At 42.7% G+C, this 18,567-nt stretch overlaps 2 protein-coding genes across 3 annotated transcripts in view; both read right to left on the bottom strand.

The window, feature by feature from the left end:
* The window catches only part of kmt2d (lysine (K)-specific methyltransferase 2D), a 42,225-nt gene extending 32,972 nt beyond the window's left edge, over positions 1-9,253 (bottom strand). The window contains exons 1-16 of one of the 2 annotated variants that reach the window (XM_088993097.1): positions 8,738-9,253; positions 5,923-6,009; positions 5,518-5,617; positions 5,228-5,430; positions 5,018-5,127; positions 4,735-4,897; positions 4,126-4,297; positions 3,897-4,011; positions 3,580-3,758; positions 3,182-3,465; positions 1,751-1,870; positions 888-1,639; positions 707-820; positions 500-613; positions 293-397; positions 20-201 (exon numbers count right to left, since the gene is read on the bottom strand). In XM_088993097.1, coding sequence (XP_088849223.1) covers positions 20-201; positions 293-397; positions 500-613; positions 707-820; positions 888-1,639; positions 1,751-1,870; positions 3,182-3,465; positions 3,580-3,758; positions 3,897-4,011; positions 4,126-4,297; positions 4,735-4,897; positions 5,018-5,127; positions 5,228-5,430; positions 5,518-5,617; positions 5,923-5,971 — 2,762 coding nt within the window. In that variant the 5' untranslated portion in view covers positions 5,972-6,009; positions 8,738-9,253. The remainder of the gene's footprint in view (positions 1-19; positions 202-292; positions 398-499; positions 614-706; positions 821-887; positions 1,640-1,750; positions 1,871-3,181; positions 3,466-3,579; positions 3,759-3,896; positions 4,012-4,125; positions 4,298-4,734; positions 4,898-5,017; positions 5,128-5,227; positions 5,431-5,517; positions 5,618-5,922; positions 6,010-8,737) is intronic. The other variant, XM_088993090.1, reaches the window with a different exon arrangement.
* A 2,676-nt stretch (positions 9,254-11,929) lies between these two features.
* On the bottom strand, positions 11,930-17,904 carry dhh (desert hedgehog signaling molecule). The gene is made up of 3 exons (XM_088990006.1): positions 17,231-17,904; positions 13,530-13,791; positions 11,930-12,951 (listed from the first exon to the last, which is right to left on the bottom strand). Exons 1-3 carry the CDS (start codon positions 17,621-17,623, stop codon positions 12,170-12,172), a joined length of 1,437 nt encoding a protein of 478 aa, XP_088846132.1. The 5' UTR covers positions 17,624-17,904; the 3' UTR covers positions 11,930-12,169.
* Between the last annotated feature and the right edge of the window lie 663 nt (positions 17,905-18,567).

Here is an 18,567-nt window from a genome sequence, read left to right as displayed (position 1 = left end):
CTTTTTTTTTCTTCTTTACCATTTGCATTTCCAACCTCCCTTGGGCACTGTGTGCAGCGGCGGGTCCAAGCAGTAGGTGTGATAGCTGACATCGCAGTCATCGCACAGTAGCAGGCGGGAAGGGTCCGAAGCCTTGCCACATACTTCGCACACAATACATTCCAAACAGCGCCAGCCCTTGCGCAACATTGTCTTGGTGATCTAGAGAAGATAGTGCATTGATTATATCTTGGCTTACAAAGGACATGGCTTAATAGTAGGGGAAGTAAAGACATATTAGAGTTGCATTTACTTTGCTGTTCACACAGTAAGGATGGTAACATTGAGCACATTGCGCACAAGCCAACAACTGCCCCTCTGTGCCCTTTCCAAAGCTACCGCATACAACACACATGTCCTGAAACACACAGTGGGAAAAAGAGAAAGGAAAAAATAATAATTGAAGTTGCACACATACACCAAAATACAAATTAATGCATTTAAAATGAAGCTACTATACTTGGAGCAACACAAATTTGTCCGTGTTTGAAAAAAGAACCACTGTGTTCTGCATGGTGTCATCTTCCTCATCATCCTCTTCCTTACTTATTCCAGAGTCTGTCGTCATGCTTAGCTTTGGACATGTGAGGGGGGAAAAGTCGAAATAATGAGTTATTCTTTCATTCTTTAGTTCCTTCTGTAAAGCCAATACAAAATGTTGGCTCACCAAAAAGGCATCAATGCAAGAGGCCATGGCTTTGAGGCGAGACCTCCCACCCCGCCCTCTCCCTCCACCACCTCCTCGTGGTCGCCGCTTGCCAGGGAAGCTATTGCTTCGACCCTGAGGAAAGCACACCAGATCAGCTTTGTCTCATATGCTCAGCATAAATTGGATAATGAACACTGACCTGTTTTACCCTCGAGCGGCCAGGGGATCCCCTACGCTTCACTTTCTCTGCATTGCTTCCAAGGGGTTCAAAGGGAAGCGAGTCATCGGTTTCAGAGCGGCCGAGCTCCATAGAAAGGTGAGCATCCGCTTCTCCGGGAGAGCCCAGGAAACCGCTACTGCTTTCATCTCCGTGGCTCATGTTGGACATTTCATCCAGAAGAAATTCCGGCTTCACGTCATCTTCCTGTGGTTCCTCTTTTATGTCCACATCGTCTCCTTGCCTTCTCATTTGCTCATCGTCATCTTCTTCATCCTCCTCCTCCTCTTCAGAGTGAGGTAGTAGCCTCTTCTCCATGTTTATCATATAGAGTCCGTCTTCTGTGTCCGATTGTAAAAGATGAGAAGATGACGGGCGCGCCTGGCATGGACTCGTGTGCCGCTCAGCAGACCGGTGTACATTTTCCACTTTCTCTTCAGATGTTCGAGAGGGTGGCAACACTGACTGCGTCTCACAGAATGATTCGACACTTTGAAGGCCACCAGAACCGGAATTTATTAATGTTACGGATCGATCCCCATCCAAAGAAAAAAGAGACTCTTGAATCTCCACCTCCATGTTTTCAGGGCCCTGCATTGTTTCTTCTGCTTCAGAATTTTGAGACGCTATTTTGCGTTCTGAGTCAGTTCGGATCACTTGTCCGACTGCGCCTTCAGCTCGCCTTTCACCACCAGGAAGACGGGGGCTGCCCTGTTTGGTGGAACACTCCTCAGCTAGGATGGAGGAATGCACGTTATTACTTTAATCACTTACAACTGTTTCATTGGCTACGTCACAGTTCTGTCCACATAATATGTAGGTCTAAAGTTACTTGAGATTACTACCTGGAGACTCAAATGTCGCAGCAGACCTCTCTGAAATGCAGTTGTCTGTGTCAATCTTCAGCTCCTCCTTTGAAAATTTGTCACCCACATCTGCTGTCCCATCGACAATAGCCTCCGCACCTAGAAGGAGAGTAATAATGATAATAATAACACATTTCATTTATAAGCACCTTTCAAAGCCCTCAAAGACACTGACTAAGGTCTGCTCCACAACTGTTTTATTTATTCTTTAATCAGTGTGCTTAAATAACCTCCAAACAAAGATTCTGTTCCATAAGGATCCAAAATCGAGAACTCTTGCGCAATCAAAGGCGACATCAGAAGAGCATGAAAAAAAAACCTCACAGAACCATCTTAAAACTGTCAATAATTAGGGCTTTTTTTTGAGAGGGGCAAAATCAGACTGCTTATTTGTAGGTGTGCATAGCAGTTTTAACTTATGTTATATGTCATAGATCTCGTAGCACTTTGTCAATGAACTATTCGGGCTCACTATCTAGGTATATTATCATACCTGTCAACCTGCGAGACACTGCGACCTTACTAACGGCTCAAGTTTTCCTTACTGAGAAGAAAAAAACACAGCATACGCAAGTGCCATATTTCATTGCCCTATTTTATTAACAAAATTTCACATGTAAACATTAATATTTTAACAAGTTACAACATATTTCTAGCAATAATCAAGTATGTTCTTAGTTGTAGAGAATGGTGGCGGCTTTTTTTGCTGTGGACAAATTGAATTTGTCCACAGCAATAAAAGATTTTGAATTTGTGTTCTCACGATGTGTAATGTTAAAAAAAATATGAATGATATTACCCCCCCCCCCCCCCCAAAAAAAAAAAAAAAAAAAAAAAAAAAAAAAAAACACGGTAAAATATTTGACTGATTTCAAAATAAAATTTCACTTAACCGGGAATTGTCCTCTCAGAACTTTTGTTTCTTCGAAACTTTTTGCACGGACTTGTTTTCTCTGTGGTCACTTCGCCTTTTCCGAGTAGCAATATTTGTTATAATTAACATTACTGTTAATATTTAATGATGAAAACGGAATCAAAAATATCTCCAAATAATATTGAACAATTTTTGCTTTGACGTACAAACTTTCTTGTATGCCGTACACATCTAAAAATGTGCAAAAACCATACAGAATACGGCAATACAGTAAAGTCTCGTTATATCGATATTCAAGGGAGTCCGAAAAAATATCGATATAACCGGGACTATCGATATATCCGACCCTGTTTACATGTAATTTTCTCCGTGCGTGCATAGAAATAGTATCGATATAACCGGGACTATCGATATATCCAATATCGATATAACGAGATTTTACTGTATATGGCCGGTTGACAGGTACGTATTATATAAGTGTAGTGTCAAAATCTGAATTTTTGCAAAAACACTCGTTGGGATATGTATGGACTAACCTATGCCCATGGATACTGCTTCTTCTACAGTGACTGCTTCCACCCCTATCTTTGATGTGCCTCCCTCTCCTTGTATCACATCTGTGGGCCTTTCCGTCATGTCAGCCTCTGTTTGGATTGTCATCTCTACCAAATGGATGTTTCCGTCAGTCTCATCCGCCACCTCCGCTGTTTGAGTCTGTGCCGTGTGCGCTTCGGGGAGATGCTCATGCTGATGTTGATTCTCTTTACATAGCAGGCAAATGCTTTTGTCTTCTGGTATCGCACACTCTCTGTGCACCCACCTTAGAGTATAAAAAAAAAAAAAAAAAAAAAAAAAATCACATGATACTTTACAGCGAGTCTACTTCTGAGTGAAACTCCCAAATGATAAGTATGTGCGTGATCGGTGAACACACCTGTGGCACAAGGTACAGCACTGAAGAGCCACAGATGGGTGCGCAGCTTTGCCGCACACGCCACACACGGTGGTGCGTTGACGCTGGCAGGCCTCACACACTGTGTAGTTGTCAAACCAATGCGCTGAGCCAGGCAAAACCAGCCCACGAACGCCACACTCCATACATACACGACACCTCTGACAAGATTCACATTAGGGTGAGAAAAATCACTTGATCAGAGTAGCCTTTGAATTTAACTGGAAAATGCTTCTCTCAAGTGTATTTTTTTTTTCCAAGGAAGGGTCCACGTTGAAAAGCTGACACATACGACTTACTCTGCATTTCCATGGATCTGAAGGTAGAGAATCCATGACAGGCTGCAGGCAGAAGGTGTGGTAACCCTTATCACAGGCATCACAAACTAACATTTTGGAGTCGTCACCTGGTTGTCTGGAGAATGATAACAAAGGAAATGAGTAACATCACAACCATTCCAAAAGGCACACAAATGACACATTAAACCAATATAAGACGACATGCAAACGGATGACGGGGTTGACTTGCCTGCAGGTCTGGCACACCTTACACTCCGGGCATTGCCATCCTGCCCGCTGGATGGGTGTGGCCCCAATTTCTAAACAGGCCGCGTGATAATGTAAGCCACAACCCGTACAGAACAGTAAGTCTGTGAGTTCCCCTGCTGAGTCACACACTGCACACCAAGACTCTTCCCCTGCTGTGAAAGTCAAAATATAGAATTACGTCATCATACGAGCCATTGTTCGATATATTTCTTAAAGAAAAACGGGGCGACTGCTGGAACTCCTTAATTCTGATTCTCTTATATCCAAACTCGTTTGGGGAAGTATTTATTTATTCACAGGAAAGTGAGCTAATAAATACTTGAGTCATAATAGTCTCACTTTGAAGATGCATATTTTCAGACTGCCACTTTTCATCCATTTTTTCCTAAACTGTACATAACATATTTCATGCAAAGTATTTGGGATAGGAGGAGTTCTACTCGAAAACAGAACCCAGAATTGTATTATGACCAGCAATAAGTATGTGATGAGGAACTTGTTCGTCAGTTGAAAACATTTTGTAATGATTTGTACAGCCATGTGTGACGTAACTCTGTTAGCAATGGTGTGAAGATGCATTTAATCTTACCTAACTCTTCTGCTTTGTCTATGTGCTGTGGACAGAGAAGGGCCAACTGCTTCATGGATTGGAAAGATCCACTCGGTGCTGAACAGGGGAAGTGGTAAAAGGTTGAACAGCCCTCAGCATGGCATCGAATGGTTGCACCCAGCCGTTTGCAATATGCACAAACCTGGAACAAAACAGTGCCAAATATCAATCACTATGTGTGATACGTCTTGAAGAAAGCTTTTGTTATTTCAAACATTCTCATCTCATGGAACTGAAGTCGAATTATAGACAGTGCACGTACCCGCTGTGTCCCTGAGATAACAGCCTTATCCACGTTCTCCAACCCGTCATCATCCTTTTGTTGCACTCCTTCTGACCACATCGCACACCAGTGATGAACCCAAAACCCCCCTGTATTCCAAACAGCATCATTAGTTCTTCAAATCTCCGGACAAACTTGGATTAACATCATCGCCAAATTAAAAGTGGTGACTGTGGTCTGGAAATGAACCTGAGTCATCAAATAGCGATGGCAGGCAAATGGCGTCCGTAAATCCAATGGAAGACAATTCATCATTCCCAGGCTGTGGCAGCTGAGACGTCGTCGACTGCAGAGCTGGCAGCTCAGAAGTCGACCCAAAGTGTCGGAGTTCCCGTTGTCCATGAAGGCTGCGCTCCACACAGTTGCAGAGAGCGCACGCCCTTACGCTCTCTCTATAGGAAACACATACAAACACTCTGTGCTTCATTTTGTCAACAGTAAAAAGTCAAAAAGACAAGAATGGTGGACCGGAAACTTACATAGGTGTACTTGAAGAGGCGAGAGTCGGACTGGACACAGCCTCAGCAGCAGTGTGAGCTTGGGACTCTCCAAGTTGTCTCGCTGGAGCATTGTCATCAGCTAAAAAAATACATCAATATAATACAGGAGAAATGTGCTCAATGGGGTTGTCATGATCATTTTTTGGATGGTATTTCCCAGAAACTAGCACAATAGTGGGCATGCGTGCGTGCATGTGTGCGCAAGTCAATTATTTTTAAAAGCAATTGAGTTGATTCTCAAAAACTTTGAAATGCAGAACAAAAAAATAATACAAGCAAGTCAGCCAAGCGCAACTAATCGTGGAAGTTGTAACCAGGTCCATCCCATCACTGCATGCATGAATGCAAAAATACGTTTTGATGCAGAAAATATATCGCAATTACCTGTTGGTTCAGAGTCGCTTTCGTCGCAGTTTGATTTCTGCTCGTCCATCCCCCCTCCAAACTGACTTGGACCTCCTTGACAGAGATCTACAGTATCAAAAAACAAACTTTATTGTAATGGTATAGTCAAGAATACTAACAACCTAAAATTATTTTGAAATGGCCCAAAAACTAGTCTAATGCGGTTATTAAAGGAACAACTACATGAGATAATACAAATTAAACAAAACCGATGTCTTACTACACAGCAATCAAGGACATGCAGATCCTTCCGGATGAAGACGTTAATATTGATTTGATAGTAGCGGTCATTTGGACCGGTAAATCTCCCGCTAACGTGACTTTGCTGTAAAAATTCTGATTTATCTGAACTATCTTTTTTTCAAGGTTAAACACTTGAACTTTTCTTAAATGTAATCCAAATGTATTTCTTAGATTAATTTGACCTATGTTTATTTTAAATCTCCTACAGATCTTTATCCAAACCACGACTTTATCTGTTTTTGGCCCTAGTCATTAGCTTCTTTTACAAGTAGCCACCAAAATTGTTAAACTGCACAACTGCTCAATTCATCAAAACAATATGTGAAACGAAACGGCTCGTTTACAACTCCCAGTGCTGCAAGAAATTGTAAACACAATAAAATGGATAAATAAACTGATTTGCATGTGTGCTTCACAGTGAAGAGGTCATGGGTTGATTCTGGGGCCCCTTCCAGTGTGGTGTTTGCATGTTCTTCCCATGCCTGCATGGATTTATTCAGGGTCATCCGTTTTCCCCCCACATTACAAAAACGTGCATGGTTAGCTGATGGACCCTTAAAAATTGTCCTTAAGTGTCTTGTGTGGGCGAATGGTGTTTAGTAATCAAGGCGATTTGATTGGAACGAGTTCCGGGTGCCGAATGCCTACTGACACAAGACTGATAGGATCCAGCACACCCATAATTATGGATGGGTTCAGAGCAAGATTCGAAGCCGTATAGCGATTGAATACAGCAGTACCTTTGGGCAACCGCTCCGTGAACTCCGTCATGTAAAATAATCATATTTCAACACCACAATAACCATATTGCGTTTATTTAAACATACTAATGATTCTGTTCATTCCGAAGGTGGGGTGACCTGGCGATTGACTATCGTAAGCATACTGTAATCGCGTGAGTTTGTAAATTGAACACATTAGCGCGCGTGAAAGGAGGCTGACACACTGGAGTTAGCATCATAATTTCCTTATTAACCCATCGGTGCATTTAATAAATGGCAATGCGTAATACGGTTGTATGTTGTGACCAGTATTTGTGGCGTTTTACATAAAATGTTTTTTTTCTCTCGTTTTAAAATACATAAAGAATAGACAACTTCCGCGTTGCACACTTCCTGTTGCAACGCTCTTGTTATCGGCGGAACCAAAGTCGGTCAGACTTGTGTTCCGCGAGGAGCTTCACGCCGTGGACGAAGTACAGTACAGTCAATCAAACGACGGCCTCGCCATTGTTTCTGCATACAACAAATAGCGCCGCCGAATCGTGGCCGTGGGTCTTGTGTGGAGACGGGCGAGCTGGCGTTTTAAGTAGCGTGAATGTCGATGGCAAGAGTATTTTTGCACGCAGCTCCATTTCGGCCGAATGATGACATAGCAGAGTCTCCACTGTCCTCGTGTGATTATAATCTCTTAATGTCAGAAAATGAAACAAATGAATATGCGCTGAGTAGCAGCTATAATATAGCGTGGTGTATAACTTAGATGCAATAGGCGGACAGCTACAGAACAAAATATTCCATCAGTTTCGAAGTAAAATCCATCTTGTTCACTCTCAGATACACACACGTTCAGCATTTGGAGAAAAACTAGTCTGGTGGGCAGACGAATGCCTTTCACGTGTTTGTCATGCATAAAATATACAAGCATCATTCACTACTGCTTTAAACTATTCGAGAAGAACAACACGTATATACACAACACCACCTGGCACATTTCTTAAAAATAGAAGGAAAACAAAGCACACTGATGTCCATTTTAACCAACAGGATTTCATCAAAACCAAAAGGTGAACAATTCAGTGCATTGGGCAAAAACGAAACAAATGTGTCAAGTGGAAAGACTGAACGATAACGACACAACATAATCAGTTAGTGTAAAGCTAGTCAATTAATGAGATCAATGTACTTTTTCCATAAAATGCATTCCTTCGACTGTCTCGCGAAAGCGCCGAGATGGCAAAATAGCGTTAGCTGGGTTGACACTGAAAGTAACAACAAATTAACTTTCATGGCGATCGTATATGCTTCCATTGTGGTGATGATGTCAGGCAACATCTGCGTGTTGCTGTCGTTCCAGAGAAAACATCATACAACTCGATGCTAACAGACACACCAGTCGTTACTCAATGTAAACACAGATTTGGGGAATCGTTCTCGTCCAGTAAATAGCCTACTTCATATGCCTAGCGACGACTGAAACGGAAAAATTGGCATCTGGCGATGGTGACGTAGCAGCTCGGTGTCCCGAATTTTAAAAACTGTGAAAACTACCTTTAGTGGCATGAATAGCGGCATTCACTGCTGGAAATGACAACGGCCAGCTTGGACAAAAACACACTGGACAGCGTGCCCGCGGAACAGGAATCAAGACGAAGTTAGCGCCCAGGTACCACGGCTAGTACTCCAGCAAGTAGACAGCGTCATCTGCTACAAGCTAACAGCTAAATGCTACAGAGCGGAGCCAAGATTGCCCGGTCTAAGGTCAGGGTTAGTGTGTCTCTATTTACACTCGGCACTGCAAGATGACAAAAGTCACAGGTGACAATACTGACCTTACGAAAACAAAAGCGTCTCCTTACACATCAGCAAAATCCAAAGAGCCCCACGGCAGCTTCCCGTATTGCTTCTGGTCGCTTCATTTTCTGTACCGGACTATAGCTGCGGCTAGCCGGCTGAAGCGAGAGAAGGAGGATGGGAGGGAGGGAGAGAGAGAGAGAAATAGGGAGATAGAGAGAGTGGGGGAAGTGCTCGCTAGCGGAAGGCTGCAGCCTGAGCTCGCTCAGTGCGCTCTTGCCCTCCTCGAGTCCTGTGCGCCCCGATTCAACTACGCATAGAGATCGCTGGTTTTGCGAGGCAACTGTCGCTTCATCTTGCTCGCCCCAGGCGCATATCCTACACGGGCGTCAAGAGGCGCCGATAAGCCCCATAGTACTGCTGGCTTTCCATTCGATGTTTTCTTTCAGCTAACACAGATCGAGCGTGTGGATGTAGCTTGAATGCTAACAACGAGCCATGGCATGTGTTGCGGAATCTCTTTCGCGGCGTCTCAGTTGTGTGCGGAATAGTGCAAAATACTCATACTCATTTGGTGTCGACTTCATCCCGCAACATATGGTACTTGATACTTTGCACGACCCCCACCCCACACACATTACATACTTGTCCCAAACTGCGCCCAAAGCAGATTGCTTTAGACCAGCGCTCTAAAATCAGCAAATCGTGCGAAACGACCACTCAATGTGTCAACATTAGGGCGTCTAAAATGAAATTGCAGTTGTGCTTTGTTTATATTTTCCTGCACAGCGCAGCACATGAATGTGCTCGTTGGCAGGCACGCATCGGAAAGATGATGGAGGATATTAACACTCGATAGTACTGGAGGTCATTACATTTTCCAAAGCGCGGAAGCCATTTCATGAGCTTGTCATAAATTGCAGGAGACGGACTATATTCGCGCAACCCATGCAGCGGCCTGTTATCATGAATGACCGACCCGGTGGCTCTCTTTATTTTAACCTGTCAAATTCAACTTTGTAAGAATTCAATTCAACACACTTGATTGACAGTCACTTGCATGTCCCCCAACTTCAAGCCTAGTTTGGTAGAAGACTTCAACACCTTCCACAATGTTACATTCATTTTGACTTGTATTATATAATACGATCCGGACTGCAGATTACCTCAAAAGTCACAATACTGGAACAAGGCAATTTTAGTAATTCGTGCATTGTTTACTCTACGTGAATTGACCAGTCACCAGCACCTGCTTCAGGGATGATCGGTTTGCAGTTTGACCCTACCACTGTGTACTCTTCCACTGTGGAGACCTCTATGTGACCCCAATTCATGTCACCTCAAATGAAATTTGATATATTTAATGCACTAGGGAGCGTGTGGAGGGAGGTCAACACCAACTCTATTCTGAAAAAGGCCCAACAGAGAATGTACTTCCTGAGGCTGCTAAAGAAGCATGGCCTGCCACAGGAGGTGCTGCAACATTTCTACACGGCTGTCATCGAATCCATCCTGTGTTCTTCCATCACCGTTTGGTTCGGGGCCGCCACAAAAATGGACAAAATCCGACTTCAACGGACAGTTAGGACGGCGGAAAAAATCATTGGCACCGCCCTACCCACTCTCGAGGACTTGCACACTGCAAGAATCCGAACAAGGGCGCGGAAAATCCTACTGGACTACTCCCCTCAGGCAGGCGCTACCGATCCATGCGCACCAAATCTAGCAGACATTTAAACAGCTTCTTCCCCCAAGCCATTAACTCTTAACTCTTCAACAGTAGCCAAAATGGAACTGTATAGTGCCACTTAGCAGTTTTTTTGACGACGATACTAGTGCAGCGTGTTCTACCGGAAACAAATTCCTTGTATGTTCTACATACAGTAAAGTCTCGTTATATCGATATTCAAGGGAGTCAGAAAAAATATCGATATAACCGGGAATATCGATATATCCGACCCTGTTTGCATGTAATTTTCTCCGTGCGTGCATAGAAATAGTATCGATATAACCGGGACTATCGATATATCCGATATCGATATAACGAGACTTTACTGTACTTGGCAATAAAGATGATTCTGATTCTGATTCTGATACACACAATATGAAAATGATGAGCATTTCTCAATTGGAGTCATCCACATTCACGAGTGAATAATACAGTCTGACACAAAAGTACTGTTATGCCTTTTAATACATTAGTACATGACTTGTGCAGGTTTTCCTTTTGAAAATAGGTTGTTACTAGGCCTCTGCACAGGATTAGTTAACTTCCCATTCAGCTTTAGCAAGATTGGATTAGATTTTTTTAGGTGGGGGCAAAACTGATTGGAGGACAGGCTGATTGGCCAATGCCTGTAAATAGAGGCTGGTATTAAGGGCACTCGATTCCTCCCATTCGTCGGCCAGCAAAGTGATTCCCTTCCCATCTGCCTTCTGCATCTCAAGGATAATCCTTTAGAATACCTCCACAGATGTTTACAACAGCACAAAGCAGGAGGACGTGACCATAAATTGTGTTTTCCATGTTCTATTTTGAAGTTTAGGTGTGTTCTCATTTTGCTTACTGTATTGGTTATTTTTAGTGTGGCAATGCTCCATCCAGGTGAATGTTGACGTCTTTGTTCATATCATGTAACTTTTTCTCCCAACTTTTTTTCTGATTCTTAAAAGTTGTTTTTTTGTTCACAATAAATAAAAGGCTACAGTCAAAGTAAAGTACTGCTTAACATTACACGTGATTTACTTTAACTACGGATTACCTCAGCCTTGGAATAGTGGTAGTGGTATGTCCAAACCACAGCCCAAGGGTTTTACAGTGTCTTATAAAAAATAAATGACTGAATACACGAATGAATTAACGAATGCATGAAAGACTCAGGCAGCTGATCTGAAATGCTTTCACTAGATATAGTCCCTACGTCTACCATAAAACACCTCCAAAACACACTTGTTGTCAAATTCCTACACTTTCTTCCAGTGAGCCAAAGAATAGATTTCAAAATCTTGCTTTAGGTTTACAAATCTCTAAATGGCCTTCGACTTAAATACATGCAAGACGTACAGGAATAATATCTTCCGAAACGTCCAGTCCCCCCAGATCATCTGCAACAGGTATCTTGTTTGTTCTCAGAAACAAAGAAGTAAACAAAGTAAAGCACCACATCGTTCTGATGTTCTTCACCTGTGGAAGAAATTCACTGAATAACAAGAGAAAACATTATTCCCTCCTTAAATTACATTTTAATGTTTGATGGCAAAAAAGGGAAGACATACAATACTTATGGTGCAATGATCAAAATATGAAACATACATTTCAAATTGTAAAAAAATAAAAACAATCTATTGATTTGACAAAAATTCTAATGCACATGAAAAATGATTCATATTTAAAAGAATAATTACACCCAACCCAGTGCACAGACAAGCAAATGAATTAGTTACCATGAAAACCCCCCAAAATGATACTTTTAAGGATGAAAAGAGTTGGAGTCTAAAATAATAGATCCCACACTGTACAAAATTCGAGCATACCAGTGCACATTGGATTTCTGATAGTTGAATCCCTCTTTCACTTTTATTCTCCGAGCTTCATCCACATCATGATGTCTCATCGAAGAACTCTTAGTCCCATAGAAATCTACGTGATGATGAAACACCGTTGTGTTAGTGCAATTTGTCTGCTCTTGCGTTGTGCTTTCCCCCCAAAGTCGCCGCTGTAATGATGAAATGAGTCGCAGAGGTCCGAAGGCCCAATGGGCCAGCATGTGACCTTCCACGAGTGCATAACTGGACACCAGGACCCCATCCACAAACAAAGTTCCATCTTCTGTCAAAGGTGCATACACTCCAGTTGTCCTTTGCACCGAAATGGAACTGATTTGAGACGGACGTATCTGACCATCTGTTCTGTGGATCAAAACGCAGTGGTGCGCTCTGGCTTTGCTGGCATACCGTGCTTGGTACTTGCTGTTGTCAACTGTGCAGTCGGGGTCTAAGAAGACCAGATGTTGTGATGTGACGTCCAATCTATGGCCATCTTCTGTCTCAAGAGACAGAACAGTGACCCGAGTGTCCTCATCCCGGTGTAGAAAGAACAGGACCAAGCTAAATACTATTTGACCTGTGCTGGACATGGCCAGCACTCTGTCCCCGGGACTGAGTGATGACATGCTCTTCTGAATCCCTCCAGCAAGAGTCACCCGGGCCCAGCCTGGGAAACAGCCTCCTTTTTCCACTGCAACTGAGTGATCTAAAGAGAGAAACACAACCACATTAGGCGAATCAAATTAAAATCTTCAGAGGAGAGGCGGGGACTCAAAAGTCAAACAAAACCTCTGGTTTGGGATACCAGTTGGGGCCAAATATAACAATATGAAATGTGACATCAAAATGTCTTCGCAGTGCAGAGGTCGTGAGTTCAAGACCTGGCCTCTCTATGTGGAATTTGCGTGTTCTCCTCGGGCCCGCGTGGGTTTTCTCCGGGTCCTCCGCTTTCCTCCCACATTCCAAAAACATGCATGGCAGGCTGATTGAACAATCTAAATTGGACCTAGGTGTGACTGTGAGTGCGGATGGTCGTTTGTGTCTATGTGCCCTTCAATTGGCTGTCAATCAATTCAGGGTGTCCACCGCCTTGTGCCCGAAGACGGCTGGGATAGGCTCCAGCACCCCCGTGACCCTAATGAGGATAAAGTGGTCTGGAAAATGGTTGGATTCATGTTTGTTAGTGTTTTTTTACAGCTGCAGTTTGCAGTATTGTATTGTTGAAATCTACAAATTTACTTTACATGATCTTGATCTTGAAGTGTGTTTACAATGTGATCTTACCTGCTTTGACGGAGCAATGGACGTGATATTTGGACTCGTAATGGACCCAGTCGAATCCCGCCTCCACAGCGAGCTGGGCGAGCAGTCCGTATTTGTCTGTGTCTCGGTCGTCAGTTGTGATGTCCACAGCCCGACCTTCATAGTGTAGAGATCCAGCAGGGTGGTGACCATCCTCGTCCCAGGCCTCTGTCACCCGGAGGTGTACCCCTGGCCACTGGTTCATCACCGCGATCGCCAGCCTGTTCAAACATTCCTTGCAGCGCTAGAACAAGAATTAAGTCCATCATTAGTCTGTTATAAAATAAAAAAACAGGAAATGTGTGTGTGGATACACACACTTAGTTAATCACTTTTGAATGAAATGATAATATATGGTGGTAAAGTGAGCAACTGCTTAGTAGGTTTGCATCATGGTGGTGCTCCGGTTTGGTCCCACATTCCAAAAGCATGGAGACAGAACAGTCTAAATCAGGGGGCGGGTACCTATGGCTCGCGAGCCATATATGGCTCTTTTGATGATTGCATCTGGCTCGCCGATAAAACTAAATACATATTCTCGCTTTTTTTTGCTGTTCATTTCCTGTTTGGGTGGCAGTTGGTTCAAGATTTAGCCGTGATTCTAATTTGCAATGAAACAATTCCATGAATGAAACAGTTGAATATCAGTGACACTTTGACAAGCCCCATGCTAACGTTAGCACCAATATACTTCTGTGAGAGACATCAGAAAGCAAGCGTGCAAGCTAATGAGCAGTGTGCAGGCTAGCTAATATCAGAATCAGAAAGCCTTTAATTGTCCCACAATGGTGAAATCTGTAGTCCACAGCAGCAATGTGTAAGGGGATTGGGGTGCGTGCGTGTGTGTGTGTGTGTGTGTGTGTGTGTGTGTGTGTGTGTGTGTGTGCGCGTGTGCCTCTCACTGAAAAACATTTCTAAATATTGTAATTTTATGGCTGTCTTAGTCAAAAATGTTCCAGAACCTCTGGTCTAAATTGTCCCTAGGTGTGATTGTAAATCGTTATTCGTCTAGGTGTGACCTGCGATTCGCTGGCAACCAGTTGAGTGTGAGTGATTTGAGACAAGATCATCAATTGTTGAGTACTCATTCGTTTTGTGACATTGAATTTGCTGTGGTAACGAGATTTCAAATGAAAATGGATGCCTTTGCTGAATAAATGTTGGGAAAGTGTACCAGTAAACTATTTCGAGGATATTAAACTGACTCTAAAAATATGTATTCTTCTTTTTGTGCACTAGAGGACGCTAGGAAGTTTCTCGACGGTGACCGAAGCCGCGGTGAAATTTACACCAGGATTCAACTGCCGCTGATGGTTGCCTGTTCATCTATTGAAAGGGTGGGTACAACAAAGCTAACACTATTTGTTGTATATTTCCATTTCTTTATAACAAAACTTAAGTAATATGTAGGAGTGATTCGTTTCAATATGTGTAGCTTTTATCATACTAAAAAGCTATAGAAGGGTAAATATACTGAATCGTAGTTGTCACACTCCTACACAGGCGGCACCCACATGATCTCAAATGACTCAGTTTTACGTGCATCTTTCAGTCAGTATCAAGCACTATATTCCAGCAGAGTTTATTTGAGGTCCTGTAAAGGTCCATATAACTTGAGCAGAATACAGTATTATCCTCTGAGATGATACGTCCAAGATATACATATCATATTCTTTTAGAATGTGACTTTTTTTCATTGACAGCCCTAAAATAAGTGTGTGTGCATGCGTGCATGTGTAATCAGAAAATTAAGTCTATATCAAACTCATTTTTGTTGAATCGTCTCATTATATAAAAAAATACTATGTTCATTTTTTATTACATGTGAACATTTCAAATGTCAACACAGATATAGGCAATGATAATGGAAGCTTGACACGCACGATTTGTTATAATATGTGATGATAGGGCAGATATGGGGCCAGAGCCTTGGGTCTGACATGTTTCGAGCAAAGATTTGTTTCAACTCAATATGATGAATATAGACTGATTGTAACATTCTGTGCTTGGTGGACTTTTGTTCAGCCTACTCAAGAACAAATGGCCCAACGCTTGTTTTCATTTATTAGCAAGATGAAGCACTGACTTCCACACCTCTACACATTCATGTGTGAGCGTGGAATTTGAATATGACTCCATCTCACTATTTCAACACTTTCTCCCACATTATTTAATTGCTTGTCTGCTTGCACAAAAAATCTGCTATCCCTCCTTAAATAACCAGGATATGAGAAAATTGATACAGTAGCGACTTGGCTGCATTCCTTTGCCTTTTTTGGCAGGGTGACAGAATAATCAAGGCCATTCTCTGCCTTTGCCAGCTGCGACCGTGACCAAGCAAGCGTTTCACTCCTGAGACAATTGATAATAATTGCGACTCCTAGGCCTCCATCGCTTGGCATAGTCACACTCTGGGCGAACGTTGATGTCGATGCAGAAAGCGATGCATTCATCCGTCATCGGGATGTTGCGAGTCTTGCGGCCTTCAGTTGACTATACAGTATTTTTGTCGAAGCTAAGGAAAGAGCAGTGGAAGGAAAGAGGCGATGTGGGAGCAGCGAATCAGACCATGGGAGCGAGTGCCACTATGCATAAGGCAGATGGGAAAATGTATTGGCATGCACACTGGAATGTGACAGCAAAGGGTGAGAAAGAAAGGGACAGAAAGCAAACTCGATACATTTTCCTCCCAATGCCATTGAAGAGAGGCGTTTCATTGTCACAACTACAATAGTGGCTTTTCCAATGGTGCCATTACTTCAGCAGGCGGGAATTTCGTATTGGCGACCTCTCCAAGTGTGACGCACAATGAACGTCTTTCACATTTGGGCAAAAGAGGGGCGCACATACTCAAAAGTGGGCATGAGAAGGGCACATATCACAAGCACTGATATTCATCACAGAGATTTATAGCCTAAACAAGCAAATCTAGGCGCAGCATCATCAGAGTGCAAAACATCACTTTCCCACCGCATGTGCGTAAGCGTGAGAAATCAATTTTGTCCTTGGAAGTCAACCTTGCAGAATGTGGTGGGTTCATTCAAAAAAAGTTGCTTATTAAAATAACCACAATAAAACATACTGGCCTATATTTAAGACAGATCTTTTTTATGGCAGAATGGCCAATAATAAGAAAAAGTGTCTGCATCAAGATTAAAAGGAAGAGCACGTTCCTATTGTGATTTGGGCCTTTTTAAGTGGACTGTAGACTTTGTATTATTTATTATTCTTATAATATAATATAATATAATATAATATAATATAATATAATATAATATAATATAATATTGTAATATATAATAACATATAAGAATAGAATTATAATATATTAATATAGCATAATATATTATTAATATTAATATTTTATATTATTGTTTATTTGTTATAGTTTTATTATTTATTATTTATAATAATATAATAATACATTTTATTTTCAAACGCCTTTCAAAGCTCTCAAGGACACTTTACAGTCACAGACAAGCATAGAAAAAAACAGTACAATTTAATATTACTTATTAATATTGTTATTTTAATCTTAAGAAAAGGGAGAAGAAACGTGTTTGTGTTTGTGATCAGAGCTGGACAAGGTTGAAGAATGAATTAAGGTGCTGTGATTTGTTTGACTGGCGCAAGGTAATAAGAGTGTGAACATCTCTCATTAGAATGGAGGAGAAAATTTCTACCTTAGTCATGAAGCGGTCCGCGTTGGTGTTCTCTTCATCTTTGAAGACAATATCTGGGTTGTAGTTGCACACCAGCTCGTTGAAACGCTCCGAGTTCCTTGTGATCTTCCCCTCTGCCCTGCCGCTGGCCCCCAGGTTGTTCTCGGAAAAGTTGGGGAAAAACTGCTTGTAATGCATGGGCGTGAGCTTCCTGGGCCTGGAGCGGACGCCGTAGCCCGGGCCCGGCCCGCATCCCCCGGCCAGGCACAGACAGGTCCACAGGGTGAGCAGGCCCAGCCGGGTGGTCCAGGCCCAGCGGGGCTGCTTCATTGGGGAGGCTTGATGCTTCAGGTGGGGGACATTTAGACTGAGGTCACAGCTTGGTCCATTCCAAAACAATGCTAGCTTGAACATAAAAACCCAGTCGGTGTTTAGGACATCCTTTACGCTTCAAGTCGATGAGCTTCCAAAATCTATAAGGCCTTTCCTGAACGCTCTCTGCTCAGGTTGTGCTCATGATTATTAGCTGATTTAAAGCCACCTGAACACTTGAAGTCAACTTCATCTTGTACCTGTCATGTCACGACAGCTCTTCAAAAAAGTGATCACCGTCCGCAGTCCGCACGCAAATCCTCGGCATGGGCGTCAAAGTCCAAGTACTGAAGTGATGTTCTTTTGTCTTCCTCCTCTTGGACTCTGGAGCGTTTCTGCGCTCCTGGCCACCTTGTCGCAACCGTCGGCTCTTATTAGAGTCGGCAGCAGATTGCCCTCCCTTCCTCTCCGCGCGCTCCCACTGCGCCAGGACAGCACACGCCTCCAATTCAACCTTTGAAAGGACTTGATTAGTCCACTTTAGTTAACACAATGACCCCCCCCCCCCCCTACCGTCCACCCCCGTCATCCTCTCCTACTCACAACATTTCGGACGTATCAGATCAGGGCGCTCGGGCCACTTTGCTTGCATCCAGCTGTCAAGACAAATGAGGTCTAACTGTTCAAATGCACTTTTGGATCATCAATCAATAACCAGGAAAAACAGGTCAAATGTTTAGGGTGAGAAGAGGGGGGTGAATCAAGTGCATGTTATTAATAGCTGGACATAAAAGTGAAGAAGTCAAGGTCATGCAGAGAAAACAAGTTTCCAACCTTGACACCCCCAAAAGTCTTTCTTACTTCCCGTGTTTGAGGAACAGAGTCGGTGCCCCCAAGACCTTTCAGACGAAAACACTCAAAAACAACACAGTTGTTTTTATCCATCCCAGAACAATAGCAACATTCAAACGTGTCTGAATATAATGCCTTAAATCAGAATCGGAAGTATTTTTAATTGGCCTAGTATGTAGAAGACACAAGGAATT

This window comes from Hippocampus bargibanti, linkage group LG01 (genome assembly GCF_051943395.1).
Source record: "Hippocampus bargibanti isolate YZ-2025 linkage group LG01, ASM5194339v1, whole genome shotgun sequence".
Classification (NCBI taxonomy): Eukaryota; Metazoa; Chordata; class Actinopteri; order Syngnathiformes; family Syngnathidae; genus Hippocampus; species Hippocampus bargibanti.
Note: the sequence above shows the minus strand (reverse complement) of the source record. Positions and strands in the feature narration are given on the sequence as shown.